The 19,108-nt window shown below is 46.6% G+C and overlaps 6 protein-coding genes across 6 annotated transcripts; 5 read left to right on the forward strand and 1 right to left on the reverse strand.

The window, feature by feature from the left end:
* Positions 1 to 1,087: 1,087 nt before the first annotated feature.
* On the forward strand, positions 1,088 to 4,698 carry UA08_00258 (hypothetical protein; the record flags this gene model as incomplete). Its single annotated transcript, XM_020260044.1, has 6 exons — positions 1,088 to 1,150; positions 1,240 to 1,357; positions 1,433 to 1,963; positions 1,993 to 3,572; positions 3,675 to 3,750; positions 3,824 to 4,698. 6 exons carry the CDS (start codon positions 1,088 to 1,090, stop codon positions 4,696 to 4,698), a joined length of 3,243 nt encoding a protein of 1,080 aa, XP_020124024.1.
* A 1,205-nt stretch (positions 4,699 to 5,903) lies between these two features.
* Positions 5,904 to 6,236, forward strand: UA08_00259 (hypothetical protein; the record flags this gene model as incomplete). The annotated part of the gene is made up of 2 exons (XM_020260045.1): positions 5,904 to 5,913; positions 5,980 to 6,236. The coding sequence occupies 2 exons, from the start codon at positions 5,904 to 5,906 to the stop codon at positions 6,234 to 6,236; spliced, it is 267 nt and encodes an 88-aa protein (XP_020124025.1).
* Positions 6,237 to 8,438: 2,202 nt separating this feature from the next.
* Positions 8,439 to 9,289, forward strand: UA08_00260 (hypothetical protein; the record flags this gene model as incomplete). Its single annotated transcript, XM_020260047.1, has 3 exons — positions 8,439 to 8,658; positions 8,704 to 8,838; positions 9,036 to 9,289. The coding sequence occupies 3 exons, from the start codon at positions 8,439 to 8,441 to the stop codon at positions 9,287 to 9,289; spliced, it is 609 nt and encodes a 202-aa protein (XP_020123755.1).
* Positions 9,290 to 10,452: 1,163 nt separating this feature from the next.
* UA08_00261 (hypothetical protein) lies at positions 10,453 to 11,927 on the forward strand (the record flags this gene model as incomplete). The annotated part of the gene is made up of 2 exons (XM_020260048.1): positions 10,453 to 10,626; positions 10,719 to 11,927. 2 exons carry the CDS (start codon positions 10,453 to 10,455, stop codon positions 11,925 to 11,927), a joined length of 1,383 nt encoding a protein of 460 aa, XP_020123754.1.
* Positions 11,928 to 12,532: 605 nt separating this feature from the next.
* UA08_00262 (AP-2 complex subunit mu) lies at positions 12,533 to 14,003 on the forward strand (the record flags this gene model as incomplete). The annotated part of the gene is made up of 3 exons (XM_020260049.1): positions 12,533 to 12,869; positions 12,935 to 13,865; positions 13,997 to 14,003. 3 exons carry the CDS (start codon positions 12,533 to 12,535, stop codon positions 14,001 to 14,003), a joined length of 1,275 nt encoding a protein of 424 aa, XP_020123757.1.
* Positions 14,004 to 15,353: 1,350 nt separating this feature from the next.
* UA08_00263 (hypothetical protein) lies at positions 15,354 to 16,193 on the reverse strand (the record flags this gene model as incomplete). Its single annotated transcript, XM_020260050.1, has 1 exon — positions 15,354 to 16,193. One exon carries the CDS (start codon positions 16,191 to 16,193, stop codon positions 15,354 to 15,356), a length of 840 nt encoding a protein of 279 aa, XP_020123756.1.
* Positions 16,194 to 19,108: the final 2,915 nt, after the last annotated feature.

Consider the following 19,108-nt stretch of genomic DNA (forward strand, 5'->3'; position numbering starts at 1 on the left):
GTTCCGTGACGCGATTTAATTACAGGCCAATTCGGGTAAATTACAAGTCACGTGCCGATAAGGGCATTCACCAGAGCTTCTTACCAAGGTAGGATTAGCGCACATATAGCTAGACTGATCAGGAAGTCGCCTACCCCTCGTTCACTCTCTCAACTTTCTGAGAATGAGAACAGAGCAAGGTGTTCTACAAGAGTCGACTTTCTTGTTTAATAATTCAGGTCTCTTACTTCTGCTTAGCTACCAAAAGTCAACTCCTTGCCACTCCAGGCTATGCATCTCTTCAATTCCTAGACTGGACACCAAGATCGTTTGTGCTATATGAGAGTGCAACATGGACGACAGGTCAGTTATACGAGACTCACTGTTACGTCAAGAACTTTTTTGTCTAAGTCAGAGTAAAGCAGTTTCTACTTTCGTCAGAAAGTGGCAGCAGAGAGAAAGGGATGGGCCGATTGCCATGGCTCCAATGAGTATCTAGTTGGAATTCTGTATGGCGACAAAACTTCACAACATGCAGACATCAAAAAGGACACCATGTGGACTGAACAATCTGGGGCGAGTGCCACAAGAATGACAAGGCTTCCAAGCACTTACATCAAGCAGCAAACCTCACTTCAGACAATTCAGGAGGCATACCATGATAGCGTTCCGCTTCCACAGAACGTTTCTTTCCGTTTTTATGGCTCTGCCATCGAATTAACAAAAACAATCTCTGAATTAAACTTCTTTGGTGACAACATAATTGTGATCGAAGCCTTTTGCGAGCTAAATGTTCCCTCTCTTAACAGGGACTTCAATGAATTTCGCTCGATAAATGATGGCATATCCCTTGGCTCACGGATTTTTGATGCGAGTAGCCATTCCCAGACATTTATACAGACAGCTGATAAAGAAAAAGTGATAAATTTGGTCGATCAGATGAGTTTATCTGAAGGGAGCCCGCAATCCGATCCTGATACCGCACAAATCGCCCCTCAAGAATTCCTAGGGATGGCTACGATGATCAATTTCGTACACGAGAAATTGTGTCTTTTTTTGGAAATCCCATTGGCCACAAGATATCTTGTTAGCTGGTAAGCTATACAGCATGACCTTGTTCAATGAGATTCCGAGAAAACATATTTTGACTCAGAACCTAGCAGCTGAGCAGGTGCACATACTACGGGAGTGGCACGCTTTGACCACTGAATCTTACCAAATCTATCAAAAGAGAGCAATTCTGCTTATGAACACACATAGAGTGAGACTGAAACTGTTGGAAAAGAGCTCCGACGATACATTGAGACTGCTGGATTTTATGCATGGCTTTTCCGGAGGAAATTTTCACACTCTATTTACGTTGAAGAGCCTGACGCAGGTAAGATTGATGCAGTCAAGCAATTCCCTTCTTCTTCTGTCTAAACGCTTGACTAAAAATTGCCAACTTGTGAAGTTGCGTTCATGGATGCGTGCAACGAGTGGAGGAACTTGAGTCATTATACGATTGCTTACTGGGTCAATGATGGCAAGGAGTTGCAATACACTCCGACCTCTACACCTCCCTATCACCAACCGACTCAGATAACCGTCGATTACACCAATAATTCAGAGACAAATGCTTTCCCAGAATTAAGTCTACAAAAAATCTTCAGTGATTGCACCCCGGAGATCCTTGAAGCCTCAGTTGACCTCGGCGTCAACCTGCTTGAGCAGTTAAAGAAGCCACTGCGTCATCTATCACCTGATATAGACGCTGTCGATTGGCTAAACAGCATAGAAAATTTACAAAAGCAAACTTTACCACCGAAAACAATTGTCGGTGTTGTCGGTAATATTGGTGGTGGCAAATCATCCGTCATCCATGCGATGCTCGACGAAGAGCGATTGGTGCCAACTAACTCTATGCGGGCGTGTACGGCAGTGGTCACCGAAATATCTTACAATCATGACAAAGTCTCATACCGAGCAGAGGTTGAGTTCATTAGTGAGAAAGATTGGGAGAAAGAACTCCAGATTTACTGGATGCTCATGGAAATGTCACGACCGAAGCATGGCGACAAGAAACGGAAGCTAGCATTGCATATGCTAAGATAAAAGCTGTATATCCTGAATATACGAAGGATATGTTGCAGAAGAGCTCTGTCACCCGGTTATTAGAACACTCCAAAGTTCAAGAGCTGCTCGGTGGGAAGAAGGAGATATTTGAATTTGACCCTGCACAACTTTACCAAAAGCTCCAGTCTTATGTTGACAGCAAAGAAAAGACAGCCGGAAAGAAAGAGTTAGAAGTCTGGCCTCTTATCAAGGTTGTTCGTATCTATGTGAAGGCTGCCTGTCTGTCGACCGGGGCGGTTATTGTCGACTTGCCTGGCGTGCATGACTCTAATGCGGCTCGTGCCGCCGTTGCTGAAGGCTATATGAAGCAATGCACGGGCTTGTGGATAGTTGCTCCAATCACACGAGCCGTAGATGATAAAGCAGCAAAATCTCTACTGGGTGACACGTTTAAGCGGCAGCTGAAAATGGACGGGAAACTCGACTCTGTCAGTTCCATATGCAGTAAGACTGACGACATTAGCATTTTGGAATGCCAGGAGTCTTTGGATCTCGAGGCGCAGATGAGTGCCCTTTGGATGAGATCTAAAGAGTATAGCACGATGAAGCAGCGATGCGAAGAACAACTAGACATGCTCAAGGAGACAAAAGCAGAATATATCGCGACTTTGGACCATATCGACGAACAGATTGAGGCTTGGGAGGGATTCAAGGAAACTATCGAGAATGGCAACAAAGTCTTCGCCCCAGGGAACAAATTGCCTTGCAGAAAAAGGAGACGAAATAGAAACAGCAATGCATCAGGCTCACCCCAGAAGAAGCACAGACCCTCAATCTCTGATTCCGAAGGTGACCATGCAGATACCGGCAGTGAAAGTGAACTTGACGACGAAGAAGGTGATGATTCGGGACAGCCTCTAACGTTAGAAGTAGTCGAGGAAAAGCTTACAGAGTTAAAGGCGAATAAGAGGGAGAGTCGTCTTCATCGCCAAAAAATTGATGCCGAAATGAAACTTTCCCGGAAGGAGATTTCAAAGATCAAAGAAAAGGAAACAAACACTAAGGCTGAAATGAGTGCTATGGCTATTTCAGCTAGGAATGAATATTCCAGAGAGCCAATCCAGCAAGACTTTGCAGCTGGTATCGAGGAATTGGACCACGAACTTGCTGAAGAAGTCGATGCTTCAAACTTCAACCCCGAGATTGATGTTCGTGATTATGATGAAGTCGCTAAAGCACTGCCAGTGTTTTGTGTCTCTTCTAGAGCTTATCAGAAGCTTCAAGGGCGCTTCCAAAAGGAGGCACATGTGCCGGGATTTCAGACCATCGAAGAAACAGAAATTCCTCAGTTACAAGCTCACTGCAAAAGATTGACTGAAGCAAGTAGGAAAAGGAATTGCCAACGTTTCTTGAACGGTGTGGATCAATTTTTTAACTCCCTCCGACTGATATTGTCTCCTGAGGGCATTCAGGTTACTGCTGAGCAGAAAATTGCTAGGGCCGCAATTGTTGAGGATGAATATAAAGCGTTTGACAAAGTAAGTCTGAATGACTTTTGTAACCAACGAGCCTTTTACTGCTGAGCCTGCACACTTTCCATGTCTTTTTGAGTTGTGCTAATATTGGATAATTTATTATAGGAATTGGAAAAATACCTCAAAAGCACTTGCCAGCATATAGTTAAAGAAATCGAAGGCGACATTAGTCAGGTCTGCGGTACGTAACAATAAGCTAACAACCCAGAAGACTATATACGCATAAACCGCTAATAACTGTCATCGTCTTTTAGATAAGGCAATCAATATTACAAGGAAGCAAGCAAACAAGACCGTGCGTAGCTGGGGTGCGCCGACCAACGATTTAGATCGCCCTGCCGGAGGACTCAAGTGGGCAACGTACAAAGCGTTGTGCCGCCGAAACGGGGTCTATTCAAATGGTCAAGACGGCCATAACTGGAATGCCGAACTAATTGAGCCTGTTATTAAAGCTGTTGCGCCTAATTGGGAGAAGGTGTTTTCTCGAGGTCTCCATGATGTCCTAAAACGTGCCGCAAAGGAGAGCGCAAGCTTGTTGGAATCGTTCCATAACAACGTCAGTGTCAAAATCAGCCAGGAGACTGGCCCGTTGGAAAGTTCTCATATGCTTTCTCAACAAATCCCTCTTTACCAACAGATTTTGAACGACATTTTCAGCCGGCAGATCTTGGAGGTTAGAGAGAAATCAAAAGACACAAGTCGAATGTTTGAACCAGTCATTGCAGAGACATTAAGTCCTGTGTATGAAGTCTGTGTTGAAGAGAGTGGTAGGGCCCCGGCGATATTGAATGTATTCGATTGCTTTTTAACAGCTCTGATAAGCATTGGAAGCTTCATGCGAATGAAAGAGGCCATGTCTACCTTCGTGCACCAAGCCCGGGACACAATGTTTCATCAAAGCGTCGACGCAGTTAGAAAGGCCCTCAATGAAATGTGCCAGTCATTGGAGGAAGCACTTCTTTCTCAAATAGAAAAAGTCATTATTTCACTGAAACGGGATTATATGTCTGCGGTTCATCGTGGTGTATTATCCAAGGAGAAACGGGATATACTTAAGGATGTCCTGGAAACAATTACAGAGAGCGAATCGTCTTTTAGAAAGCTGGCTATTCCCTTCAAGGAGATGTGAATTAAATATCAGCCAATAGCGACGAAGGGCAGTTTAAGCGTGAGGAGGATTTGGGATTTTCTCAGACAAAGCACAATGAGAGTCAGTGGTTGACGTCCGCACGCGATAGCCCCATCAGAAATGAAGGAAACGACGTTGGCCCCTTGACAAACAAAGATAGCCTAGTTGCAATTATCCAGCCAAAATCTGAGCCAGACCAATGATACACTTGGGCATTCGATCGAGATAGTGACAGTCTCGGTTACATCGTGGACATTGGATATACTTCGGATCTCTTCGCTGAGACGTTCTTGAGAACCAACTAGTCAATGAGGTCGTTGGGCAATATGTCAGATTCACGTGTTTTGTTCATGTTTGGTTTCGACCCAGTTTTTATTTCTGGATATCTCTTGTCACAAGTGTCTGTCGAAAAGATAGGCGGGGGGAGGAAGGGAGAAAGGATGAAAATGAAAAGAAAAAAGAGAGATCTTTTCCCATTCTAATCACATTTTTTATGCCAATTTTCAACCCCTGCTTTGAGCTTCCCTCACATGACTGCGTCTGCTATGATATTTCGACTTCATGTTTCATATCAGTCAAGCAACAGACAAAGTGTTCAACGAGGCAAGCGACCGGATTGTGTAAAAAGGATGCGATCAGCAATCTACTAGATACCCTAAGATCGTGTTATGAGTAATAAGAAATTCGTCTTGTAGGTAGATTGAGTGGAGTGTAAGAAAGAGCTCTAGACAGCACAGGCGTAGTAACATCCAAGAGAGTATGTAAAGTGACGATCCGAGCCCTAGCCCTAAAATATAACGCTATTGTATTCTCCGCCACGACTACGAATACCTAGGCAATGTTCAACAGAACTTGAGGAAAATTATAGTTACACAAGCGCTCTAATTTATAGGGGCTACATGGAATTTTCCCGATAAATTTTCAATATCGTCCTCCCACAGACGATAAATCTGCGCGAGAAGGTGTTACTCGACGAAGTAAATCTTCCCAAACAGGAAATATTGGTCAACTTCCCCCCATAACGTCACCACTCATACTGCCGGCCAATGAATGCTTGAATGGAACCTACATCTACCAGATATCCGATATAATCCAGTATATAGCTCTAGGCCCCTCCTCGATATCGATAATCCATCCAAATCAATTCACACTACATTTTGACTCTCTGGTACTCTCTGCACAAGTCAGAGTCACGCTCAATCAACATGTCTGAAGGTCTGTTTCGCTACCAAATCTGCCTGTTATCGGTGTGCTGATGTGGATGTGCGGGATTGTTTCTAGAATTCCAAAAATCTACTGGGGAACACAAAGAGCCCTTCACGAAGAGACTCTTCGAACACCATCATTATCACGACGATCAGAATCAGGATGATGGCACACAGCAGGGTGGCAAAAAAGATAACGGGTGGTCTACTCATGAGGACAAGTTAGAGGGTTATAAGAAGAGTTTGAAGAAGGATGAGGAGAGACTCAAGAATTACTATGACGAGGATAAGGCTATGGAGGAAGAGGGTGGTACCTACGGCGGGTTGATGTAATGCTGCAATTTTCTCTAGCAGTGAGAATATGCTTAAAATCGATTGTTATAGGATATTTACTTATTTACATTAATGATTGAACCCCCCAAAGTGCCTATATCTCGTGAGGCTGAATGTACAGCAGGGGGTTATGCAAATACAATAGGTGCTTTCAACGAGGATGAGTGGGTTGAAGCCACTCAGGACCGGTATTTGTATCCTCAATGCCCGTGTATCGATGATAACAGTGAGTCGGGCGTCCACCCATCATCAATCAAGACCACATTCCTTTTTTTCGTCAAGGAGTAGAACAAATTTAGGAGACATTTCTCAACACCTCGCCGTGCCTCCAAACTCAGGGTGCCGAGGACCTTAACTAGTTCTGAGACATAATTGACTTTGGAATCCCCTCCGCTATACAATCTCATCAGACCTTGATGTAAGATAGCTTTCAAGCTGGAAACGGATTGGCTCCATTCATCTTCACTGGCCCTCAGGATCTCATCCAGCACAGATAATGTATTCGATGCAGGTATTTCAGGGTTATCATCGTATGAAGGAGACATCGACTCCTGCAACATAACCCCGATAGAAAACAAACATGCCAGCATTTCGTTTTCCAAATCGACCGCATATGAGCCAAGAGAAGAAAAAGGGGAAGCTTCAATTGATAACTGAAAATTGTAATGCAGGAGCGTAACGGCAGTATAAAGAGATGGAAAGGCTGACAGCACGACTCCGTACAGAGATCCCATGAAGGTTCGCATATCTTGAATAAAAGATATGAGCCAAATGCAACGAACCTTCTGTACATCTAGGGAGAGAATGGTCGGGTGAGCTATGGGGGATTGCGAGGGAGGCCGAGATATTTCCTCAAGATTGTTTGAGGACTCCAGCCATGACGGCTGTGACATTAAGGAGACACTATAATTACGATTAGCCGTGCTGTCCCATATTTTCTTACTGCTAGAGAGTGTTATAGCTAACAGATAGACAACAAGTTCTAGGCGCCAGTTGCTATGTAACTTGTCAATGCCGCCTTTAGCCTCAATCATTCGCTGTAGCCCGCTGCGGTGGATCTTCCATTCTGCAACAGTACCCCAGTACCTCTTAAGTGCATTATGGTTAGATAATTCAGAGCTGGGCAAGCCCAGTAAGTTGTGTCATGGGCTTCGGAGATACCTACCTCAAATGTGAGAAGCCGAATAACAGCGGCGAAGGCCTCGTCACTGAGCCCCTTCTTAGGGTCCGCAACCCAGGAATACAGTATCCTTACTGCCTCTGCTTTATATTTTAGAGCATCAAAGGACTTTGTGCCCCGCCGAGGAGATGTACCGGCATAGAGGTGAGCTAGGTGGGCGGCCGAGTGTGCCATAATACAATTGAAAGACGAAGCATTTGAAAGATCCAGGGGAAACCATACGTCCTTCATTGGGTTGAACTCAGTAGCATCCAAATCTTCATACATCATAGCTGCGTGTGTGCTAATCCCTAGGATCTAGTAAGCCGATTTTTCGTAGTCATTCGTTGATTATTGTTTTGCCGCTCAAACCTACAATGATGCAATAGCTTCTGATGTTGACTCGTTAGACGAATCGGGCATGTTTGAAAAGGATCAGTCATTGAAGTAGAAAGAGCACGATTGACTCCGCTTAGAATCTGTTTTGCAATATGGGCATCCTTCCCTCCATTGTCATCCGAACTGTCGTGTTCCCACTGGATAGATAGGCCCTTGATGTTATCTTGAGAATTGCCAGAATCATATTTCAGCTCAGAGCGTGGAAGGAGTGCCTGAGGTGATTGTTTAGGATGAGATTTGGATTCTTGTTTGCGTCTACGCCGCTGTTTCCAGTGTTCTCGCATAGCATGGCTCCGCGCTTCCGGTTTGCTGTTCTCGGTCACAAACGTGAATTGCGGTGTCTCACTAGAAGAAGTGGAGTCTCGTCGAGACATCTTCTCCGGGTTGCCATGGGAAATAAGAAGTGTTCAAAATTTCTGTGCGGCGGATGAAGAAGCATCGGTGGAAATTGCGAGTTGTACCTACCAAATGAAGATGCCGTCGCAGTCACATGATGCCGTGAGCCTGACCAAAAGAGGAATTGCCCTGAACCAGGGGTCTCATTGGTCAGATTGGATGCCAACACCATTGCAGCAGCGCCCATCTTATTATTTTATTTCCTTGGTTGTAATCCGATTTAGCTACTATCTAGGTGAAGATCTAAGATGCTAGCTTGTTTTCGGCTGCCTCGCGAGTTGCCTATTCGCATACCCTTGCGGCCATCATCATTCATCAAACATCTCTCCACCACCACAACGCAACCTCTTCAAGAGCCGCTCGGCCCCGGAACACTCCTGCGAAGCGATTCTAAGCGTCTTTATGATGTGAGTGATGTTCTCCTGGAGCGGAAATTTGGCTCAACCTTCCTACGCGTTTACTTCCAAGGTAGGCGAAATTAGCCTTGGCCGCTTTGGACATAAGTGTTAACAGGCGGGGAAAGCGCCGAGGACAAGAACAACGTTATCAAGAATGTCATTCCAGGCGAGTTTGAGTACAATCGGAATCTACAGAAGAAAGTGTCCTCTTCTCCAAATGTGCGAACGGTCGTCGATACCGTTCAGGCGCGTGAGTTGTTTATCTATCCGTTCTTGGAGGAAGACATGCTTAGCTTGAGTTCGAAAAGCCTACCTGAAGGGACGAAGAAGAACATTCTTAGAAGTGCCTTACGCGGTTTAGCTGATCTGCATGATCAGGACATTGTCCATAACGGGAGGTTCGACCGCTAGAAATACTGCCCTTGTCCTAATACTGACCGTTGATAGACATCAAGACTGATAACATTCTTATAAACTACGCGGAAGATCCTGACGGTCTGAACATTCAAGATGTTCAAATCGCAGACCTCGACGATTCGGTCGATTTGCCGCGTGGGATGTGGCTACAAGGCGCTCTGTGCGGCAATTCGATCTGGAGAAGCCTGAAAGTTGGTGTCGATCCCAACAGAACCAGTCCTCAGATATATTCTCTTTTGGAATTGTGGTATGCCTGTCGTGATCAACTCCATGCTGATAATTGATTAATAACGCTCCCTAGATGATAGTTATATGTCATGCACAATATAATGGTCTTTCACGTCGGTAAAGAGCAGCTCGCAGCTGAAAAGTCGTGGCGCCCGATTCTCCGCCGACATCTCCTATTTCGCAGACGAAAATAGCCTGAATCGGTTTCTGACGCATATAGGGAAGGAAAATAAATTTTTCTTCCGCCTGCTTGAACTCGCCGGCAGCTTCACCCCGGGGGATCTTAGACAACCTTTCACGTCGTGGGATTTTGTGCAGCCAGAGCTGAAGGAATCGGTCAGCCAGATGACAGACTTAGACCTGGAGAGAAGGATCACCGCGAGGAAAGCGCCTGAACACCCCTGGTTCGGACAAGATAAGTAAGGAATATCTGTGCGGGTTCTTCTATGGATGTGCAACAAATGGTGTTTGCTTTTCCTGCTAGCATTTCGGTTTGGTTGGGCCCATAGCGACCATAGTTATTAGCGGCATTGTGAAAGAGCCTAGCGTTTGCATGTGGTAGATGCAAAAAGGAACTTTGCGGTATTTAAACGCATGGAGGCAAATTATTGATTATAGAACTGACTGTTGCTGTTGACGATTTCTGCCGCATTATGCCGAGGCGGTGAAGCTCCACAGAGCATAATATAGCACGTGATTGGCTCAGTTGATGAGCGCGATGCAAAAATCATGAGAGGATATAGTTAACGAGCTTCTTTCTTCTGATGATCTAACGACAACGGAGCTTCTTAAGAAGTCCAAGGCTATCGTGGTTATGCGGCAGAGTTTTCATATTCAGCCAAAACAACCGCAAGAGTGTTCCATGGCCGACAGCTATTGGCATAACAAGACAGAACTGACAATGAATTGATACATAATGCCTGGTAAACTTCTTCAAGTCTTCTCAGATCTGACCCCTTGCTTCACACGCTATTTGATGTTTGTAGAGAAAAGAAAAAGAAATAAAGTTCGTCCCTTGCTCCTTGTATCAGTCTGTGGCTGCCCGATCTCTGTGTTTTGGTCGCGTTTGAGATTGGTCCTTTTGTATTAATTGCAGACGGTGGTTCTCTATGTTGGAATACATAAGTCATATCTCTTGGTGTGCTCTCCCAATTCCATACTCTCACCGTTCTCTGTATTTTCTATTTTCTTTTAATTCTTCATTCTGCTGTGCCGCGGCATGGGGGCAAAAGCGCGGCCGCCGCAGAATCCCCAAAGTTCCCCTTTTCACCTCGCCGAGTCTTTTTCCGCACTTCTCTCTGAGTCTCTTCGATCCTTCGCTCCACCTCCACCACCTACTACTCCAGACCGGTTTAATTTCGACTTCAGGCCGTCTACCGCTCTCGTTGGATCCGTAAGGCTGTTGTCGCATAATTCCTCACCGAGCCAGAGTGTCCCGGTCTTGTCCAATTTTCAACAACCACGGCTTCTCCAGCCCGCCACCAGTTTTATAGCAACTTATCACCGCTGGCGGCGAAGAACGACTATCAGAACTTCACGGTGCCGGGTTCTCAGGATATCCCGCTGGATAATTACCATACCACGCAACCTGCTACTCTTCGTCCTGCAAACACCCATGCCCGCCGCCATCAGGGATTCCCGCTCTCGAATCGTCACAACAGCAACTCCGGCAAGGCAGTAAACCGGTCTCCGTCTAGCTTTCGTCTGTGGAATCCTATAAACCACGTTCCTCGGACTGCCGTCGTTTCGATTCGCGGTGACGAAGACATCGGTCTCATAGCATCTGACCGTGACGCGTACCCGCTTCTTTCACTCCCGGAACATCACCGCAACGGCCTCTCGTCTACAACCAGCCTTGCTGTTGAGTACAGTGCGGGAGGAGCAGAGAGTGGCCGCACGAGCATCGCGCTGCCGAGCAGTCGTCGGCGCAGCCAACCCATCGAATCTGCGGAACATTCCGATATGCCAGCCGAAAACAACAATATCACCGGTCACATTCGGCCCGATGACGGCATAATACATCCTCCTCGCCACGCACAGTCGAACAATTCCTTACGGGCTTCAACATATGCGTCGTATCCGTCTAATGGAGGCAATAATATTAATAGCGGAGAAGCAGATGGTGGTGAAGAGCTGGCTTGGGGCCCCGCGCATCCGTGTTATCCACACATGAATCCGCATGTACCCTTGCAATCAGAAGAATTTACAAGCACCCGGATTATCCGTATTCGTCGCGACTGGATGGTTAAAGGAGATCTTGCCCCTACATTTTCAAACTTATATCCCGAGATCTTAGATCCGTTGCTACCTGAACAAGAGTTCCGTCGTATCATAGCCAAGGTCAATGGAGAGCTGGTCAAAGCATTCGACCCTTTTTCATTACGCAACTGGTTTGATGCGGCCATGGGCTTGGTGACTGGGTGGTTGTGGGATGAGATGGGCTTTGCCGGAATCAAGAGCCATTTACATCGAGTAGAAGATTGGCTGGAGAAATGGAATCGCGAAGTTGGGTCTAAAGATGGGGTTCGGATCTGGAGTCTTCGACGAACAGCATATATGACATTGGATATCCAAATTCCGGATCCTAAAGTCGGTCTCGTCAACCCTGAAGACGCTTCAGTACCCGGGACAAGACCGGATACTGGTTTTGACTCTGAGACTCCTACTGCACCGGCAGAGGCTCATGTTCGATGATGACATGACAGGCATCCTCTATTGGCGCCCGAGTGACCGTCTGCTTGATCAGAATGAGTTGCACTAATAATCTTCTTCTTGTCCCTTTGAGCGTTCGTTTTTTGGTTGGTCGATCAACGAATTCTACTACCATGATACCAGGCTTTTTGCTATATCCCCTCTTTTGTGATACCAGAGATGGCTTTATGGACTGATAGTCGTCTAATTTTTATTGTTAATGTTGCCATCTGAAAGTGTTTCTTTCTACAGGACGCGGTGTACTTTGTGTTCTTTTCATTTCCCTTGTACTTCTTCGTTAAACGTCTTGTAATGTTTTTTTCCCCCCTTCCAGTGGCAAATTGTTGTATATTATTTTAGCCGGTAGGCTATGAGACTCAGTCCCTGCCACATGTAAGATAATATCAATAACTCAAACGATCCAGTTTCTGCGATGTATAAAGAGTGGTGGTAAGGGAGCTCAGGGGCCAATCACCGCCAGCTCCGCTCCGCACCGCATCCATGCTTAAATAACGGAGGAGCAATCTCAAGTCAATGACCGACGCCGTCGAAACAAAACAATGCGCACTTAGAGGGAACGATAAAGACAACGACGATAATACCACACAATGATCTCCGGCATCCTCATCTTCAACCAAAAGGGCGAAAACCTCATCTTCCGCGCCTTCCGCAACGACTGCCGTCCCCGCCTCGCTGACATCTTCCGCATCCAAGTCATTTCGAATCCGCAGGTGCGCTCGCCCATTTTGACGCTCGGCTCGACCACCTTCAGCCATGTGAAACACGAGAATATATACTTGGTCGTGGTGACCAAGAGTAATGCCAATGCCGCGCTCGTCTTTGAGTTTCTGTATCGCTTCATACAGATGGGAAGGGGGTATTTTGGGAAGTTCGATGAGGAGGCGGTTAAGAATAATTTTGTGTTGGTGTATGAGCTATTAGATGGTTGGTTTTTTGAACTATCTTTGTCTATATTAAGAAAGAAAAAATGCTAACAGCTTATTATCCAGAGATCATCGATTTTGGTTATCCGCAAAATACAGAACTCGATACCTTGAAGATGTACATCACGACAGAAGGCGTTCGGTCATCCATTGCGAACTCGGCTTCTGACTCCAGCAGAATCACAATGCAAGCCACAGGTGCTCTTTCATGGCGACGAGCAGATATCAAATACCGAAAGAACGAGGCCTTCGTCGACGTGATCGAGGACGTCAACCTACTCATGTCGGCCACTGGAACGGTCCTGCGCGCCGATGTCCACGGTCAAATCGTAATGAGGGCATATCTCACAGGCACTCCCGAGTGCAAGTTTGGGCTGAATGACAGATTATTGCTCGACGGGGGCGACACGGTGCCTGCAGGCAATCGTGATGGTCGGACAAAGGCAACTCGTGCAGCTGCAGGTTCCGTCACGTTAGAGGATTGTCAGTTCCACCAATGTGTGAAGCTAGGTCGGTTCGACGCCGACCGCACTATTTCCTTTGTGCCACCGGACGGGGAATTTGAGCTAATGCGCTACCGTGCCACTGAAAATATCAACTTGCCATTCAAAGTGCACCCGATTGTGCGAGAGATAGGCACAACCAAGGTCGAGTACAGTGTTGCTATCAAGGCCAACTACGGACCGAAACTGTTTGCTAGTAATGTTGTCATCCGCATTCCTACGCCGCTCAACACGGCCAAGATCACCGAGCGCACGACGCAGGGCAAAGCGAAATATGAACCGGAGCAGAACAATATTGTCTGGAGGATTGCGCGCTTCACTGGTCAGAGTGAGTTTGTTCTCACGGCAGAGGCCACGTTGACAAGCATGACGCATCAAAAGGCATGGAGCCGGCCGCCGCTGAGCCTCTCGTTTAATCTGTTGATGTTCACGAGTAGTGGCCTGCTTGTTAGATATCTCAAGGTGTTTGAGAAAAACAACTACAGCAGCGTCAAGTGGGTGCGATATATGACTCGAGCGGGAAGTTATGAGATACGGTACTATTCCCCCCCCCCCTTTTTCTTTTTTCTCATTTCGATATCGTCATCTTTATATTGCGAAATACTGACTGATTCTATCTTACCAGGTTCTAATACATGGTACGCTCCTTGAAGTATATATAATTCGGACAAAAGCTCTAAGTTATCCTTTCTTCTCTTTGTCATACCTACTGGCATCATGGCGCTGAACAGTCCATTCTTCTTCCTTCCCCTCTGCATTGTGTACATGGTTTTTGAAACATACCCATCGCGTTTGCTTATCGGCATCCTACCAATTGTTCATTACGTAGCCTATCTATAAACTAGGCTGTTAATGCTTGGCCAACAGTCTATCCATACTCCAATATCTACTTAATCTCCGAACACATCCAGTCGTCCACTAATAATATACAGTAGAGAGAGTATGCTACCGTTTTTGTTTCATATGTGTACCCCCTCTTCTCCATACTACGTACCTAGGACCTTTTCTTAATCTTATTGTACTCTCGCCAAACCACAAGTTATGATTGAGCACTGACTGTCTTTCTGACATTTGCCCGAGTTCAAGTGCCATGCCTTCACGAAGCTAGTAAACGTTAATTACGAATTAGCTTGACGGCGATGCTGAATCTGACACACACACACACACACACACACACACACCACGCTGTTGCCAAAGTATAATCAAATTGAATGCATAGTTAAAGTTACGCTGGGATGTTAGTTTACCATGACACGTGGATCCGTGCCTGAGATTGCCGACGGATGGACTTGCATTGTATACGATCTTGTTAATAAACAGTGCTACATGGATATGCAGGACTGCAATGGGTTTCTTTCTATTTATCTGTTCTTTTATTTTCTTCCTATGTAATTTTCTTTATCTGAGACGAATGGGATTGAGCAGTCAAAGAAAGCTTGGGACGGAACGGCTCGCTCGGCGACGGGCCGTGTGGTAATCACGGAGGAAAGTCTGGATCAAATAGGTACGACTGACTGGAAAGGCAAGTACAATATGTTAAAATAAAATAATATGCAATGAATAATAGAACAATCTCGTTACAACGAAGGACAGATGTTGGTAATCTGACAAATCGGAAATTGAAAATCCAGCCTGAAATTAAATAAGATAAAAGAGCGAGAAAGAAAGAGAATATACGAAAAAAATATAGAGAATATAAGAATCGATGCAACCAGAAACAAGAATAAAGTCCCTCTTCCTAACACCTTCCCTGGGTATCTTCCATAAACAAAGTCCGTCACTTGACATTGACGTCGAACTCCATATAATGCTTGATGATAGTACTAAAATAGATGGTGGCAATGGTTGGAAAATCAGAATCATGCTTGGCCTGTGATGACCAAGCCTAGATAGACTGATACTGAGTAATTTGTGGGGGTTGTCTTTTAAAGATAGTAACATCAACACCAAAAGTCAAGAATGTTGAGTTTGTTGTTTGTTCTTCAAGGCTGTTCATCAAAGCAGCCGTCTAGCCGGCCGCGTATAAACGGTCCAGAGCCGCGACGAAGGCCAATGTTGCCTTCCCCAAGAAGCGCTTGCCAACGTCTGCCAACACTAGCATTGTCTTTGCCAATGCGACGCGCGCATTCTTCCCAATCGCGCTTTGATAACTTGAATTTCTCCAAGACCATATCGACCAATTTCTCATCTTCTTCAGCTGTCCAGTCAGCCTTGTCTGTATCCTCAACTTCGATCGATGGAAGGACTATCTGACGAAGCGCCTCCATTTGCGGGTCAGAATCGACATGTATTTGTTGTTGTTGTTGTTGTTGAGGTATGCACATTGGTGAGGTACAGGTGTATTCGTCCAAAGCTTCAAAGTCGGCAATGCCTAGCCCTAGAGGTATGTGGTAAGGAAGACGTCGGCGGCGTTTGGGAGTTGCATATCCATTGCGCATTTCGCTTTGGTCATTTTCGTATACACTGCGACTGCGCTTACTGCGAGTGCGCGGTGGTGTGGAAGGCGTCCTTGGCCTTGTCTTAGGTATAGAGGGCTTGGGAGTAGCTGAGCTACTGGCAGGTTTGCGCGACCGAGCGTTGGTCTTGGTGGGCTGGTTAATCTCGAGGTGGAAAGGACTCGCTAGGCGCATAGAACGAGGAGGAAGTGGGGTCGATGACGGGCCGGGTGAAACGTTGAGTAAGGTCTGCAGCTTGCGACTGACGCCCATCAAACTGCCGCTGAGGCTGTCGCTCGACGGTGGAGGAGTGGGCGACAGGCCGCGATAGTACGGCTGGGCCAGGAATTTCCTGCTGTCGCAGGAAAGCGCAGATTGCATCAACATGTTGATGGTTGTAAATATATGTATTGAATCGCGAGCGAAAGGGTTTGTATGTTCAGTATAGACGGAGGGAAAAGGTTTCCAGCAAGCGGCGCAACCCAGCGACTGTTGAGAGACGGAGGCTGGGAGCGGGCTAGCCGGATGCGCCGTGGGAGATGGCGCAGTCGAAAGCAGACAAAATCGATAAAAATAGCGGGAGAATCGGCGGACGAAGAGCGAGCGATCGTGCGAAGCGTGTTTGCGACAGAATGCGACGAGGTGGTTGCGTGGTGAGCGACAAAGTGTGGGCGAGAGAGAAAGGACGAGGAAGGGCAAGTTTTTTTTCGGGTGGGAAAGAGGGAGGCCCGGGCCCGGGAGCAAAGGGAAAGAAGTACCTTCTTGACCGGCCGGCCTGCCTGCGGTGGCACCTGCCCTGTGGACAGTGGGCGGTGGGGCGCGCGCGCGCGGAAGGAGCGCACCCTCTTGCTTTACTGCTTCTGTCCTACTCACGTTTTGCTGCGCATCCCTCTGTTCTCTGATCAAACGCTCGGAGAGTTACTGGTCACTGGTCCTTTGTGTGAACATTGTATATCTCACATCTCACACTGCATCATCCATACACCGTGCAGTGTGATATCATATCGTCCAAGAGCGCCGGCTACGACCACCGCCGTCCACGAGAACCGAGTGGGCGAGGGGATCGCCTGAAGGGTCGACCCTTCCACCGATTAGGAGGCTATCAGCATCCGCATACTACGTCCTACTTGGCTGGTCAATCGTAGCAGTGATCCCACGAGCAGGCGCTGTAGCTTCAAACGCAAGGATGGCTAGTCCATCGTGCTTCTGCAAGGACGGGAGCTATGGTATATTCTCCGGTTTCCCCTAGCAACTATCCTATTGTTCCTATCTAGACATCTCCTCGTTCCGTCTGCGAGCTATAGTACGGAGTAGTTAGTTCCTTCATTCCTGCAGACAATGAATTTCTCCTAGGGGCGTGGGACAATCAAATTTCCTATTTTCCTATCAGAGGGTGCATGCCGCCTTGCGTCTGAGAGTCGATCACCTGAAGAAAGACGGGCTAATTACGGTGTCCCCTCGTGATCATGAGTTCAGACCAAGATTTTCTACTATCATGCTGCTGCTATGGTGTTAACTGCTCGGTTACGTCCGTCAAAAAGAGAGAAAACGCGCGTCTTCCGCTTAGTCCCGCGTTTGGAGGCGACGCGCTCCTGCTGTAGGGCGCGTTGGCCAATCACATCCGCTCAATCATAGTTTAGCCTGAACGCCCAGGCACGCAGGCAGCCAGCCAATATAACCGGATGCGGAAGGAATTCTACTTGACCGTGGAAACTTGACGGCGCTTTAGGCCTGCGTTGTATCAGCTGTTTTCTTGACTTTGATTCCAACCTTCCTTGGTTGCACGTGCCTTGCTCTCATTCAAAGCTGCTGACACATACTCCTCTGGCGGCGTGATTATTTTCCCTCTTTATACCTGAAACATCTCCGGAGTCAGTCGAGAGTACAATCTATCGACCGAGAGCAGCAACCGCTGACATCATAAGCGTCTCTAGTCAGGCACCAGTTCATCGCGGACGGACGGGGTCTCGAGGAATGACTTTATCTTATCGGCTAATCTAGGCTTTCTCTTGATCCGATAGTGCAATGCAATGAAGTCATATAGTATCTATCACGTCTGACTCTGTCGACGTCAGTCGGATGATTTGGCCTCGGTGTGTCCGTCTCAAGAGATCTCTACGCAACTATGTCCATACACTTGCATGCAGACTCACCTTTGTCGTAGGAATAGTTACATTCAGCGAGGGGTTTGGCACATTAGTTTGGTGGCCAGTCAATAATTCAACGTTCCTTTCCTCCCTTCAAGCCAGTACTATATCCATCGGCTTCTTTCTATGCCTTGGGTAGAAAAGCCTCGGCAGGCACAGAAGCGAGCAACAGGATTCAAGGAACGATTAATAGTTCTTCTACCCTAGTAAATGATGTCATCTATAGATGCTAGCTAACTAGCTAATCCATTATAGCCCTAGATAGCTGCTATATGGAACGGAGTTAATCTTGAATTAGCTTCGGTGACTGATTGACTACTTAGGGTTCCATCGTGCGATCAAGGAGGGTTTTTTCCATTTCGGGAAATTGATATCGATATATGGATATTGCATGATTTCCGCTCTCCTTGAAAGCGATGGCTGAATATTATAGTTAACATAACCTATGGTGGCTGGTAATATACTATCAAATTATTTTACCACTTTGTTGATATAGCACGCATACCAGAAGGTGGCCGTTGTCAAAGGAACAAACATGTGTACAGCGCAGAATGCATCCTGTATGTACGGATAATGTAATGTAATGCAATGCTCTGCACTGCACTGCAAACGCCCTCGAGGCAAAACCCTCCGATAGATAGAATCTCCCATAGCGACAGTCAAGACCCCCCATCCCTTCGCGCACCAATAAAAGGGAGGAGGGGAGGCGCAAGGGATCATGAAACCAGCTGCATCGAAACATTTTGTCTACTGGCACGATGCAGCTGGATCGAAGAGTGGCACGAATCGGGAAATAAGTACATGCAGTACACACGTAGATTCGGGTTAATTTCTGCATCTTTAGCTTTAAGCACTCCTGGTAGCATCTCGGACGTCAATTACTGCTTAGATACCCAAACCCCTTGAGATAGTACAGGCCTTATCAACTCCTCAATCGAGTGTTTTAATCTAGAATCCTTGAAATATTTGGCATCGAGAGCAGACCAGCAAGTGTCGAGCAAGGGATTACTGGAAAGTTGCTAATCGTGCGAACACCCGGTTCAACGTGATGCTTTGCTTGGGTAGTATTCGTGCGCATATGTGTCCGTGGCTAGAAATCCATAGCGAGGTAAGTACATGCACAAAACAAGGGATACGATCTTTCCGGTGGCTGGT

The sequence above is a fragment of the Talaromyces atroroseus genome, assembly GCF_001907595.1.
Source record: "Talaromyces atroroseus strain IBT 11181 chromosome Unknown scaffold_0, whole genome shotgun sequence".
In the NCBI taxonomy this organism is placed as follows: domain Eukaryota; kingdom Fungi; phylum Ascomycota; class Eurotiomycetes; order Eurotiales; family Trichocomaceae; genus Talaromyces; species Talaromyces atroroseus.